General features: G+C 46.8%; 1 protein-coding gene across 2 annotated transcripts in view; it reads left to right on the plus strand.

The window, feature by feature from the left end:
* The first annotated feature begins 2,027 nt into the window (after positions 1-2,027).
* Positions 2,028-15,455, plus strand: part of dnajb13 (DnaJ heat shock protein family (Hsp40) member B13) — a 169,000-nt gene continuing 155,572 nt past the window's right edge. For both annotated transcript variants that reach the window (XM_072477139.1, XM_072477140.1), the window contains exons 1-3: positions 2,028-2,194; positions 12,201-12,304; positions 13,835-13,996. In XM_072477139.1, coding sequence (XP_072333240.1) covers positions 2,127-2,194; positions 12,201-12,304; positions 13,835-13,996 — 334 coding nt within the window. In that variant the 5' untranslated portion in view covers positions 2,028-2,126. The remainder of the gene's footprint in view (positions 2,195-12,200; positions 12,305-13,834; positions 13,997-15,455) is intronic.

Consider the following 15,455-nt stretch of genomic DNA (forward strand, 5'->3'; position numbering starts at 1 on the left):
CCCCCCCCCCCCCCATCCAAATCTATCTACTTTCTTAAACACGAGAATACACCTTCCCCAAAACAACATCCAATAGGTTTTAACACTATGAGCCAAATCCAGCAAAGAATTATCACACCGGACCTATAGCTTTCTTTTGGGAACCTTTCTTCTAGTTTAGAGTAGAAATTATGGGGTCTCACACAGCCCGACTTCTGCTTTCTTTCTGCACCACAGCTTGAGTCTCTGAGAGAGCTCTTATTTGCAACTGTGCGTGATTATGATCTAGATCTCTACACTGCTTTGCTTGACAAAGTGTTTCACCGTTATTAGGCTAATCTGCATCCCACATGTCCTCAGCGCAGCTAAATCCCGAACAATTGCTTTTTTATCCGATTCTTTACTTTTCATTTCATTTCAACTTCCTAACACCCAAATGACATTTTATACAGTTCCATCATTACATCCCTGGTTTTGTATTCAATACCTCGCCCAATAAAGGAAAGCATTCCATGTGCTTTCTTGACCACCGTATTGACCTGTCCTGCCATCTTCATGGACCTGTGGACATGCACTCAAAGATCTCAACCCTTCTCAACATTTTCTCATTCATTGAGTACTCCCTTGCTTTGTTTAGGCTCCCCAAAAGCATTATCTCACACATTTCCAGATTGAATTCCATTTGCCACTTCTCTGCCCACTCAAATTATTGATATCATTCTGGAGTTGACAGTTACCCTCTTCACTATCAACTACATGACCAATTTTTGTGCCATCTGCAAATTTTCCCAATCATGTCACCCAGATTTAGGTCTAAATCATTAATATATAACCACAAACAGCAAAGGCCCCAACACTAAGCCCTGTGGTACAACACTGGAAACTGTTTTCCATTAGCAAAAACGTCCATCCATGTTTTTTAAAATTCGTTCATGGGACGCAGGCATCGCAAGCTGGGCCAACATTTATTGCCCATCCCTAATTGCCCTCGAGGGGGCAGTTCGGAGTCACCACATTGCTGCGGGTCTGGAGTCACATGTAGGCCAGACCAGGTAAGGACAGCTGATGTCCTTCCCTAAAGGACATCAGTGAACCAGAAGGTTTTTTTTACGACAATCAACAATGGTTTCAAGGTCATTAGACTTTTAATGCCAGATTTTTAAATTGAATTTAAATTTCACCATCTTCAGTGGCGGGATTTGAACCTGGATCCCCAGAGTATTACTCTGGGTCGCTGATTTACTAGTCCAGTGACAATACCATTACGCCACCTCCTGTCACTGAGCTAATTTTGGATCCAACCTGCTGCCTTCCCCTGTATCCCATTTCACGTTTCTGATCAGTATCCAGACTGTAACAGTGATATCTGACATGTACGATTTTTTTCAAATCCACTAAAATCCACGTAGGCAACATCCACTGCACTACTCTCATCAATCCTCCTAATTTCCTCAAACAATTCTGTTAAGTTAGTATAATATGATTTCCACCAAGATTTTCCAGCATTTTCTCTTTGGTTTCAATATTGTTTACCGCCTCGAAGGACAAGGGCAGCAGACACATGGGAACACCACCACCTGCAAGGTCCCCTCCAAGCCACTTACCATCCTGACTCAGAAATATATTGTCATTCCTTCACTGTCACTGGGTCAAGTTCCTGGAACTGCAACCCCTACCCCGCAGCACTGAGGGTGTACCTACGTAAGATGGACTGTGGTGGTTCAAGAAGCCACCTCACCACCACCTCCTCCAGGGCATTTAAGGGATAGACCATTAATGCTGGCAGAGCCAGCAACACTCACATCCCCTGAAAGAAATTAAGTCGGGTTTACCAATAATAAAACACACTGACATTTTCGTTTTGCGAAACGTGTTTAAAAAATAAATATAAAATTTATGAAGTAATTTGAAAAACACGGATAGCTGTGTTTTTTTTTTGGATAAACCCAACCAAACTGCGCAGAATAATCCTCCCCAAGGACTCCCATTCCCAGAAGACCACGCGCCGGTAACCATGGCGATCACAGGCGCCTCCGCCGCCATCTTGCGGGTCCGGCGGTTGCCGCAGCAACGGAGGTCCGCAGTGGGGCAGTGAGGAGAGCTGGCCTCCTTTCAGTCTGATATAGCGTGAAGCTGCTGAGCAGAAGATGGGTCAGGATTACTACACCCTCCTGGGCATCATTAGGAACGCAACAGATGCGGATATCAAGAAAGCGTGAGTGATCCTTCCCTGAAACCTGCTCCTCCAATTCAACACAGTCGGGCTAATTTGCCTGCCCAGCTTCCAAATATAACCCAGTCTGCCAAGCAATTTGCACCCTGCTGCATTCCCCTTTCTTACAACTTTAAAAAAAATTAAAATTCTATCCCCTTTCAATATTGAACTATTTGGATCTCCTGTTGCATTTGGTCAGTGTTGACTGGAAGCTATGTTGTTGCTTTGCCCCATATCCTTTAATACCCCTGGTAATCAAAAATCTAACAATCCCAGATATACATTTTATACATGGTCTCACATGGGTTCATCTTCATAGGACAGAGTTCCAAAGTTCTCTCAAAGGTTCTTTATGTGTAGTAGTGTTTCCTAATCTCACTACTTTAAGTTCTGGTTTTACACTATGCCCCCAGATCTAGACACCCCACCAGTGGAAATAGTTTCATTATATCTATCATACTATCTTAAAATCGTTGATCAGATGTGGTAGGAAAGGTTGAGAAAGTGGTTAAAATGAAATATGAGATTGCAGGACTTCCCATATTAATAATCATAGCATGTACATTGCAGAAGGAGACCATTCAGCCCATTGTGTCTGCACCGGCCCTTGGAAAGAGCACCCCACTTGAGCCCCACGCCTCGACCCTATCCCCGTAACCCAACCTAACCTTTTTGGACACTAAGGACAATTTAGAATGGGTAATCCACCTAACCTGAGAGTGACTCACAACTCGAAGGACTTTTATTTTGAGATGGCGGAGGCGTTTGTTAAGGCTGAAGAACTGGGACTGAGATGAGAGTTGGGATCTTGACTTTGATGGTGTGGACTGGGAATGTTTTTCTTTTGAGTTTTTTTCCTGGATTGGTTTTTTTCCAACGTGGGGGGGGGGGGGGGGGGGGCGGTTCACATGTGTTCTTGTTTCTTCTCATGGATGTGTTTTTGCTTTGTTTAGAGGACATAGTCTCCCCACTTTGGTGGTGTGACTGGGGGGGGAGGGGGGGGGTTGGAGTTGGTGGGAAAGGGGGGGGGTTGGAGTTGGTGGGAAAGGGGGGGGTTGGAGGGCTTTTGGGCATGAGGGGCAGGGTTGCTGAGGGTGTGGTGGGGAGAAGGGGGCGCTCTAGCAGGGGTCACCATGCTAGCAAACAAGGTTGACTGGTGAACGGGAGTGTGGTGGGTGATGGGGCTGCAGTCGTTGGAGCCTGGTCGAGCAGGTTTCAATGGACCTGAGATTTGTGAATGGTGGGGGGAGGGGACCGATACTGGGCAAAGTGTTTGCAAGAGGAAATGGATTGAAGGATTCTGGGAGGGGTGCGGGTGATGGTATCAAAAGGATGGGGTGGGTCCGGCCGGATGAGCGGGGCCTGGGCAATGGTGATGGCGGTACAGGCAGTGAAGCTGAAGATTTTACCACGATTTTGGTTCCTGTTTCAGTGCCTGCCGGTCTTTTTGCCTAAGATTTTTTTTAAGGCGGTGGATAGGCTGATGTCTTCGTTTGTATTGGTGGGGATGGTGGCCAGGATAAGGAAGGTGATACTGCAGAGGGTACGGCAGTCGGTGGGGTGTTGGACCTTTCAAATCTGATGTACTATTATTGGGTGGTGAATGCAGAGAAGGTTCAGGGATGGAATAGGAAGCTGGGTCTTTGTGGGTAAGGATGGAGGCGGGCTCATGTAGGGGGGTTGGGTTGCGGGCGCTAGCAATAGCACCTTTCCCGATGGCTCCAGCGAAGTATTCGGTGAGTCTGGTGGTGATGGCCATACTGAAGATTTGGAGGCAGTTTCGGCAGCCTTTTAGGTAGGGAGCAAGGTTGGGGGGCTGCCAATCAGGGGAAATCATGGATTTGAGCTGGGAAGGATGGTTGCGGGGATGGGAGGAGAAGTGGATTATGGAGATGAAGGATTTGCTTTTGAGAGGGCAGTTTGAGAGTCTGGAGAAGCTGAATGAGAAGTTTGGATTGGCTTGGGGGAGAGTTTCCGGTACATGCAGGTGCTGGACTTTGTGAGGAAGGTCTTCTCGACCTTCCCGATAGTGCCCCCCCTCTTTGTTGTTGGAGGTGGGGGAGTTGGGGGGGGGGGGGGTCATCTCGGCTATCTATGGGAGGATTTTGGAGGAGGATAAGGGGTCCATGGAGAGGGTTAGGGCTAAGTGGGAAGAAGAGCTGGGGGTGGTGCTAGAGGAGGGATTGTGTTGTGAGGTGCTGCGAAGGGTGAATGCCTCCACTTTGTGTGCGAGGCTGGGGTTGATGCAACTGAAGGTGATAACAGAGCATACCTTACAAAATGAAGGATGAGCCTGCTGTTTGAGGGGGTGGGGGACAACGGTGAACGATGAGGGAGGGGCCCTGCGAACCATGTTACATATGTTTTGCACCTGTCTGAAGCTGGGAAGGTTTTGGAGGGTGGTTTGCAGCACCATTTCGGGGGTTTTACATGTCGATGTGGAACCCGGTCCCCTGGAAGCCATATTCGGACCGGCCAGAGTTGTAGACTGGTGCGGGTTAAATGTTTTAGCCTTTGCCTTGGGTGGGTTTGTTATTGTTGTAAAATGTAAAAAGTAGAATATTTGGATTAAAAATACTTGAATAAAGTATGAATACAAGGAAATGATGGTGAACCTTTGTTAAACACTAGTTCACCCTCAAGTGATGTTTTGCCCCCAATTCTGGACATTACACTTTAGGAAGATTGATATGGAGATGCCGGCGATGGACTGGGGTGAGCACAGTAAGAAGTCTTACAACACCAGGTTAAAGTCCAACAGGTTTGTTTCGAATCACTAGCTTTCGGAGCACAGCTTTCACCTGAGGAAGGAGCTGTGCTCCAAAAGATAGTGATTCGAAACAAACCTGTTGGATTTTAATCTGATGTTGTAAGACTTTAGGAAGAATGTGAAGGCTTTAGAGAGGATGCAGAAAAGATATACAAAAACGTTTCCAGGAATGAGGGAATAATTATGTGGTTGGCTTGAGAAGCTGGGACTGTTTTCCATGGAGAAGAAAAGGCTTGACAGGAGATTTGAGAGAAGTGTTCAAAATCATGAAGGGTCTAGACAAAGTGGAATCTGTTCCCATTGACAGATTGACAGGTGGTGAAGAACCAAATTTAAGTGGAACGGCATAAGAATCACCAGCTACATGGGGAAAAACATTGTTATGCAACTTTTGGTAGGATCTGGAATGCACTGCCTGACTTTAAAAAGGGAATTGGCTAAGAACCTGAGGAGAAAAGAATGCCGGACTAAAGACAAAGGAGATTGGACAATTGATTTTCCTTTGCAGAGAGCTGACAGGTATGATGGGCTGAATTGCCTCCTTCTGTGCTGTAACTATTGTATAATTATATGAATTCACCTTCTAAATCCCATGGAATTTTTGTAATCTCTCCTCATAGCTTATCCCTTAAAATCCAGGTATAATTTTAGGAAAACTACGCTGCACTCCCACCAAGGTCAATTTGTCCTTCCTAAGGTGTATCTCCCAGAACTGCCCACAGTACTTATTTCAATTCTCGCCCCACGCCTAGTGGTGCACTAAGACAGACTTTTGTCTGTTTCCATAGCTAGTTCACTTGTCTGTCACCGGGGGCTTATCTCTTAAGGGATGCCACTCCACATCAAACGTGGCTGACCAGGAGTCTCTCCCGCTCTTACTGGCAGCCATTGGCATGTTTGGAACGATTTGCAGGTTGTAGCACGCAACCTGTTTGACCACATTATGATCACACGTTCCTTGACCATTAAATCCTGGGATGGGACACAAACCCAGAGCTTCTGGCTCAGGGGCAGGGACACTACCCACTGTGCCACAAGTCATCCTACAGTACTGAACTCAACTGGAGGCAGAGCTGCTTATATTGAGGTACTGGAGAGTGAGATTAGCAAGGATGAGCCTGATTCAGTTTAAGGTGGTGCACAGGGTGCATATGACTCGGGCGGGAATGAGTGGGTTCTTTCAGGGGGTAGCAGATGAGTGTGAGAGTTGTGGGCGGGGGACAGCGAATCATGCGCACCTGTTTTGGGGTTGTGAAAAATTGGGAAGATTCTGGGCAGGAGTGTTCACGGTCTTAGCCAGGACGGTGGAGGAGGAGGTGGACCCGGACCCTTTGGTGGCGATATTTGGGGTTTCAGAGAAGCCGGAGCTCATGGAGAGAAAGACCGATGTCATGGCCTTCGCCTCTCTGACTGCACGGTGATGAATTTTGCTGGAGTGGCGGTCGGCTTCGCCACCGGGGGTAGCAGCGTGGTTGGGTGACCTGTATGACTTCCTGCGGTTAGAGAAGATAAAGTAAAGGCGCTCAGCAGGGGAGTTTGAGAAAAGGTGGGGTATGTTTGTGACTGTGTTTGAGGAGCTGTTCGGCGCAGGGGGTGGGGGGCGGGTGAAAAAGGAGGAAAATCTGTACAAACTGTATAGTTGATTGTTGGGAAGAATGTTTCCCGGGGTGTTTATTTGCTGCAACTACTTTGATACGAGTTTGAATAAGATGCGGTTTAAAAAAAAAAGAGGTGAGGGCTACCCTTTGCCAACCCCCTAAAATATTGCAGATTATTGTGATGTGCACTCTGTGACGCCCCCCTCCACTCAACCCCCCCCACCCCCCAACTAATGTTCGATATTATCCAGTTCTTGAAAGTGCATGATGAATAATGCCCATGAATTGTAGAACCCCTCCATCCTCCCCCTCAGTTCAAACTTAACCTTCTCAAGAGTCAAGAATTCCAACAAGTCCCCCCGCCACACCAGGGCACAGGGTGGAGAGGCTGCCCTCCATCCCAGCAGGATCCGCTTTCGGGCGATCAATGAGGCGAAGGCTACAACATCTGCACCTGCTTCCAACCCTGGCTGGTCCGACACCCCGAATATGGCCACGCGGGGGCCCGGGTCCAGTTTCACGTGCACCACTTTAGAAATTACCCTAAAAACCTCCTTCCAGTAATCCTCTAGCTTTGGACAGGACCAAAACATATGAACGTGATTAGCGCCCCCCCCCCCCCCCCCGCAACGTTCACACACATCTTCTACTCCTTCAAAGAATCGGCTCATCCTCGCCCTCGTGAGGTGTGCTCTGTATACCACCTTCAGCTGTATCAGCCCCAACCTCGCGCATGAGGTGGAGGCATTCACTCTCCGGAGCACCTTACACCAGAACCCCTCCTCCATATCCTCTCCCAACTCTTCCTCCCACTTTGCTTTGATCCCTTCCAGTGGTATCTTCTCCTCTTCCAAAATAGCTCCGTAAACCGCTGACACTACCCCCTTCTCCTGTCTCCCTGTCGTCAGCACCTCCTCCAGCAATGTGGAGGCCGGTTCCTCCGGGAAGTTCTGTATCTCCTTTCTGGCGAAATCTCGAACCTGCATTTATCTAAACATTTCCCCCTGTTCCAGCCCATACTTCGCTTTCAGCTCCTTCAATCCTGCAAACCGACCCCTAAGAAACAAATCTTTCAGTGTCTTAATCCCCATTTCCTCCCATTTCCGAAAATTTCCATCCCACCTCCCTGGCTCAAATCTGTTGTTCCCCCGAATCGGCATATCTCTTGACCCTGCCCCCAACCCGAAGTGTTGGTGAAACTGCCTCCAAATTCTCAATGAAGCTATTATTACAGGAATCCCTGAGTACTTCCCCGGGGCTATCGGGAGCTGATGCTTTCAATCCCGACCACATTCACAAACTCTCTTCCATTCTGACCCACTGGGAATCAACCCTTCTGACCCAGCTCTGCACCTTCTCCACATTCGCCGCCCAGTAGTAATGCATCAGGTTCGGAAGACCCAAACCCCTGCATGCCTTCCCCTCTGTTAGTAGCACCTTTCTAACTCTGGCCACCTTCCCTCCCCATATGAACGATGTAATCCTTCCCTCAATCTTACTGAAAAAAGCCTTTGGCAGGAAAATCGGCAGGCATTGAAAAATAAACAGAAATCGCGGCAGAACGTTCATTTTAACCGCCTGTACCCGACCCGCTAGTGACAGAGGGAGACTGTCCACCTTGCCAGATCAGCTTTCACTCTCCCCACCAAACTAGAAATGTTGTACCTGCGGAGCCCCCCCCCCCACTCCCGGGCAACCTGCACCCCCAGGTACTTAAAGTGAGTCCCTGCCCTACGGCATGGCAGCCCCCCCACCCCTGCCCCCACCCCTGGCCGAGACACCACAAAATATTCACTCTTGTCGAGATTTAGTTTGTATCCCAAGAAAGACCCAAACACTCGAAGCAGCTCCAATATTCCCCCTATCGACACACTCCGTTCCGACACGTATAACAGCAAGTCATCGGCATACAAGGACACCCTATGCTCTATTCCCCCCCGCACTATTCCTTTCCATACCCCCAAACTTCTTAATGGGATGGCCAATGGCTCAATCGCGAGTGCAAACAGCAGGGGGGACATAGGACATCCCTGCTTAGTCCCATGGTGGAGAGAAAAGTATCTCGAGCTGATGTTGTTTGTGCGGACACTCGCCCTCGGCTCCTTATATAATAGCTTTACCCAATTCACAAATCTTGGTCCAATCCCAAACCGCTCCAGAACTGCCATCAAGTACCCCCATTCTACCCGGTCGAACGCCTTCTCAGCGTCCAATGCCACAACCACCTCTGTTTCCTTCCCCTCTGCCGGTGCCATAACGACGTTCAATACCCTTCTAATGTTTGAAAAGAGCTGCCTCCCTTTCAGGAACCCCGTCTGATCTTCACCTATCATCTTTGGGGGGCACTCCTCCAGCCTACCCGCCAGTACCTTCGCCAATACTTTTGCATCCACATTCAGAAGTGACATGGGCCTATACGACCCACACTCCGTCGGATCCTTATCTTTTTTTAGCAACAGGGAAATCGATGCATGCCCCAAAGTTTGTGGCAACACCCCCTTCCCTATCGCCTCTTCAAACATCCGCACCATCAGTGGTGCCAGCTTATCGTTGAATTTTTTATAATATTCCACCGGAAACCCATCTGGCCCTTCCCCGACTGCATCCTCCCAATCGCATCCTTTATCTCCTGCTCCACTATCGCTCCTTCTAATGTAGCCCTGTCCCCCTCCCCTAACCTTGGGTACTCCAACCCATCTAGAAATTCCTGCATCTCACGGTCTCCCCAGGTGGCTCTGACCTGTACAACCTCTCATACAATTTCTCAAAAACCTTGTTAATCAGATCCGGAGCCACCACCAACTTCCCTGCCCTACCCCTCACCTGCACAATTTCCCTTGCCGCTGCTTCCCTCCGGAGCTGACCTGCTAACATGTTCGTAAACTGCACCCCTTGCTCGTCTCAGTTGGCGCACTGCCTTCCTGGTAGATAGTAAGTCAAAGCTCGCCTGTAGTTCCTTCCTCTTTTCCAGCTTTGCTGGGTCCCCATCCTCTGCATAACTCCTATCTACCTCCAACATCTCATCTATTACCCTCTGCCGCTCCAACCTCTCCTCTTTGTCCACCCAGGCCTGGAACACAATCACCTCCCCCCTCACCACCGCCTTTAGAGCCTCCCAGACGACCGCCTTCGACGCCTCACCCGTACAGTTGAAACCTACATATTCCTTAATTACCGTTTCAATTTTGTCACAGAATACTTGGTCCCCCAAAAGTCCCACATCTAATTTCCACCCCGGCCTCTGCGCTACCCCTTCTCCAGCACCATATCCACCCAATGTGGAGCATGATCTGACACTGCAATTGCCGAGTATTCCGACCCCTTAACCCCAGCCAGCAAAGCCTTCCCCACCACGAAAAAGTCGATCCGCAAATATATACCCCCCCCCACACACTATCAGATCGTGTGTGTCCAAGTCGGGGATGGCCCCAAACACCTTCTTTGCGAATCCCACATCATCCCAATTGGGGCCGTATACACTTAACTGCGCCACTAACCTCCCCTCCAGCGCCCCTGTCACAATCCCATATCTACCTCCCTTCTCCACCTAGAAGCGTACTCTTTTGCTGACCATTAAAGCTACCCATCGAGCCCTTCCGTCAAGTCCAGAGTGAAACACCTGACTAATCCAGCCCTTTTTAAGTCTCACCTGGTCTTTCACCCTCAAGTGAGTCTCCTGCAGCATTGTTACATCGGCTTTCAAACTTTTAAGATGCGCAAGCACCCTTGACTGGACCTCCTAACCCCCTCACGTGACTATCCTAACTGGGGGTCTCTCACCCCCCCCCCATCCTTCTTATCCACCATCATCATACCACCGGGCCCTGCCCTATGAGCCTGACCCGCCCCTATCCATTATTAACATCGACCCCCCCCCACCCCACATTTGGAGGCTGTGTGTATTAAGGGTGACTATGGGTGATTCCTGATTCCTTTTTGTCATTTGTTTATGTAAACATGCGGGATAATGTTTGGGGTTTGGTGGGAGGATGGGATTGTTGTTATTGATATGGGGATTGACATATTTGTTACTGATTATTGTTTATTGTTGGTGGGTGTAAATTTGGGAGAAAATGTGAAAAAGGAGGAGAATAAAAAATATTTTTTAAAAAGTCAGAGATAAGATAGGTTCTTGATTAATAAGGGGATCAGGGGTTATGGGGAGAAGGCGATGAGAAAAATATTAGTCATGGTTGATTGGCGGAGCAGACTCGATGGGCCGAGTGGCCTAATTCTGCTCCTATGTTTTATGGTCTTATGGCTTAAGCTGTGACTGTACCCAACGTTTATTAGATTAATTATCTGGGAAAAAACACAAGTACACAGACGAGTGATTGAAGTTGCGCTTGATTTAGGCATTTCTGAATGGGAATGCGAACATTAGAAGTGAAAAACTGAATGTTAGAGGGGTCTGGCAACAGGGTTGTCAGGTAATTTTGATTCTTAACAGTTTTCTGGTACATTTTCCAGTATTTTTCAATCTACTGTTGGTTTCTGCATTAGAAACCAAAAATGACAGGCCAAACACTCCACCTCTGAACTCGGAACCACCCTTGCCTTCAGTACATCTGACGTCAGCAAACCCCTGCCAAAATCCCCTAAGCTTCGGACATGCCCAAAACATATGGACATGATTTGCAGGCCCTCCTGCACACCGCCCACACCTATCCTTCACCCTTTCAAAGAACCTGCTCATCCGGGCCACAGTCATCTGCGCCCTGTGGACCACCTTAAATTATATCAGGCTAAGCCTGGCACAAGACGAGGACGCATTGACTCGCCTCAGGGCATCCTCCAATAACCCAGACTCCAACTCTTACTCCCACTTCCGCTTCACCTCCCCTATCGGGGCTCCTCCCAGTCTATCAGCTCCTTATAAATCTCTGATACCTTCCCCTCCCCACTCCCATTTTCGACACTACCTTATCTTGTATCCCCTGGGGCGGCAGGTCCGGGAAAGTCGATACCTGCCTCCGCACAAAGTCCCTCACCTGCAAGTAGCGGAACCCATTCCAACCAGGCAACGCAAACTCCTCCTCCAACTCTTCCAAACACTGAAAGCCACCGTCGATAAACAAATCCCCAAACCGCTTGATCTCCGCCGCTGCTACCCCAAAACCCCGCCCATCCAGCTCCCCCAGAACAAACTGGTGATTGCCACATAATCGGTGCCCATATTACTTTTTATATGTCATTGGTCAGGCCACTGGGCTTTACCTTTAATAGAAATCAAACTGAACCATGATGACAAAACACCAATAAACGTTCAGAGATCAAATTTCATAAAATGTAATTAAACATATTTAGTCGTCTTGAAGCAGTGGCCTTAGTTGCAAGTCTTTATTTTCAGATGAAGGATCATTGACCTCAAATGTTAACGTCTCTCCCTCTCTCTCTCCACAGATGCTGAATATTTCTAACATTTTCTGTTTTTATTACCTGGGAATATGTTTCAATAGTAATTTGTGCTGTTGAATTTTTTGAAATTGTGCCAGATTTTTGGAAACCTTTGTAAGTGCTGCAGGGTGGCATGTATGAGAATGGGCCGTGCGTTTCTTCATTAAACCATCAGGGAAATAAATGGAAAGGGAGAAGAATCTTATTGCATTATACTGAGGATGTATATCTGCCATTGTAGGTACCGTAAATTGGCCCTGAAGTACCATCCAGACAAAAGTGAGGATCCATGTGCAGAGGAAAAGTTCCTACAAATTGCAGAAGCTTATGATGTTCTAAGTGATTGTGAGTATTTCAATCTTTTTAATTAGGAGCTGGAAAAATTAATGTTATACCTTGATTGGCCTTGATGTATTCAGATGTTGGAATGATTTGGTTTTAAATGAAAATATAAACTATTGTAGTTTAGTAATGCCCTTGTTTGTGAAATCTGAATATTGATTTCAATAATATCTCCCAATACTTGGATTATTAAAATCCTGATGAGAGCAAGTTTACACTCCAAAGCCACAAAACCTTGTGGGGCAGTGTCAGTGTTGTGAAAGGCAAGCATTATTCCTTCACTGCTGACTGATGAATCTGGGCAAATAGGTAGATTCAAAGGACCAACAAATTCAAAATACTATATCATGCTTGAAGGCATGGTGGCACAGTGGTTAGCTCTGTTGCTTCACAGCGCTAGGGTCCCAGGTTCGATTCCCAGTTTGGGTCACTGTCGGTGCGGAGTCTGCACGTTCTCCCTGTGTCTGCGTGGGTTTCCTCCGGGTGCTCTGGTTTCCTCCCACAAGTCCCGAAAGACGTGCTGTTAGGTGAACTGGGCATTCTGAATTCTCCTTCAGTGTACCCGAACAGGCGACGATGGGCTTTTCACAGTAACTTCATTGCAGTGTTAATGTAAGCCTATTGTGACAATAAAGATACTGAAATCCAGTTCATGTTAAACTCCATTAATTACCTTCTCCTTCTGGCATCTTACAACTTGATTATCTCTCATTAATATACTCTTAACACTCTACTTAAATCCTCTGAGGACACAGATATTATGGAGACATTTATCTGCTTTGTTCTACAGGTTCAGGCCAAATTTCTCAGCATTGAACTCCTGTTTCGGCCGAACTCATTCCTTTACCTTTGTTCAGCAAAATCTCACTCATTCAGCCTCTCACAACAATAGCAGTGCCCCATTAAATTTGAGGGAGATAGAAATAGTGAACCTTTTTAAAAAAAAAAAATGTAGAGTACCTTATTATTTTTTTCCAATTAAGGGGCAATTTCTTTTTTTAGCATGGCCAATCTACCTACCCTGCACATCTTTTTCGGTCAGGGGGTTGTGTCAGGGGCCCCAGAGATTTAAAAATGATGTCCCGATCTCTCACTGCACTGAGGAGTCCCAGAGAGCGGTCGATAGCGTAGTGTTTCTCGGCGCAGCGAATGCTGGGAAATACACGGCTAAACGTGCTCGCTATGGGACTTTGTTTCCATTTAGTTAAATCGTGCCGACAATCTTCAAAAACATAAAATTCTGAAGTACCCTGCTTGATACCGAAATGTCTTTGGCAAATGATAACCTTGTTAGCTACAAACATTTTATCAGTGACAATACATTTGTATAGTACATTTGTGGAAACACCAGCACCTATGACAAATCCTACTAAATAAATATCTCTTTCCCAATCTATCATATGGAGTATCTTATTGGGTCTTCCAAATAACTTTATTGTAATTTTGTTAGGATTGAGCAGTTTAACATTTTAGTGAAGTTTAGACATTCAGATAAATTGATGTGTGAGACGTTCTCAATTTTATTTATTTCAGTAAGAAAGAAAGCAACATATGACAAATTTGGAGAGGAGGGATTGAAGGGTGGCATTCCCATTGAATTTGGTGATACTGGCGCTTGGACATCTGGATATACTTTTCATGGAAATGCCAACAAAATCTTCAGGGACTTCTTTGGTGGAGATAACCCATATGCAGGTACTTCCGTTAGATTTTAAAATAACAATGTGGTAAGTATAGTTAACACAGAGATGACATTGTTCATTATCTACTGGATCATGAATGAACTGCTTGTCTGCATGCCAACTAGAAAAGTATGCCAGTTAATGACTGTTTGTAAAAGTACATACTATCAAATAATGCCACAATATATCCTGTTTCACACAAATAACTTTTTCATGTACAGCAGTTCATGACCTCAGAACGTTCCATCTGGATAGCCCATATTTTGTTTTTGAAAATAAAAGTAGGCTTATCCAATGTTTCCTCATAACGCAAACCTTGACTTATGCGGCTGCCTCGAGTGCTTGAATGTCTTCATTGTATCTCAGCAACCTGAACTGCATGCAGTATTCTTTTTAAAAATAAATTTAGAGTATCCAATTATTTTTTCCAATTAAGGGGCAATTTAGTGTGGCCAATCCTGCACATATTTGGGTTGTGGGGGTGAAACGTAGACATGGGGAGAATGTGCAAACTCCACACAGACAGTGACCCGGGGATGGAATCGAGCCCAGTGCTAACCATTGCATCTGCATGCAGCATTCAACCTTGAGTCTGAACAGAGTGCAGTGCAGTTTGATCACAAATTTCCTTCACTTGTATTATATCATTTTGGCTGTCAAAAACTAGATACCAAGCAGAATAAAATATTTATTTATTTATTTTGAAAATATTTTTATTAGACTTTTAACATTTTCTACATTTTTTTTGTGTAACTTTAGAGTACCCAATTATTCTTTTCCAATTAAGGAACATTTTAGCTTGGCCAATCCACCTAACCTGAACCTGCACATGGGTTGTGGGGGTGAAACCCACGCAGACATGGGGAGAATGTACAAACTCCACACGGACAGTGACCCAAGGCCGGGATCGAACCCGTGCCCACAGCGCCGTTGGCAGCAACGCTGACCACTGCATCACCGTTCCGCCTAACATTTTACACATAAGCAACAAACAGTAAAACATGTATCAACAACCACAGCAAACAAATGTATTAACCCCCACCCCCTAACAGTTAACAGTGACCAGACCCTTGAAATGTAATATAAATGGATGCCATCTAGGGTAGAACCCGCCATTCACTCCCCTCACTGTGAACTTAACCTTCTCGAGGTAGAAAGATACCATCAATACTCTCAGCCACGCTGCGGCACTGGGCGGTGTCGCCTGCCTCCAACTCAGCAGAATCTGCCGTCGAGCCAACAGCGAGGCATAAGCTAGAGCATCAACCATCACACCAGTCCTCAATTCCAGCTGGGACAAAACCCCAAATATCGCAACTGCTCCACATCTAAAATTGCTGATATGGGACGGGATTCTCCCCTACCCGGCGGGGGGTCCCGGCGCCGAGGAGTGGCGTGAACCACTCCGGCGTTGGGCCGCCCCAAAAGTGCGGATTCCTCCGCACATTCAGGGCTAGGCCGGCCCCAGAGTG

This window comes from Scyliorhinus torazame, chromosome 15, assembly GCF_047496885.1.
Source record: "Scyliorhinus torazame isolate Kashiwa2021f chromosome 15, sScyTor2.1, whole genome shotgun sequence".
In the NCBI taxonomy this organism is placed as follows: domain Eukaryota; kingdom Metazoa; phylum Chordata; class Chondrichthyes; order Carcharhiniformes; family Scyliorhinidae; genus Scyliorhinus; species Scyliorhinus torazame.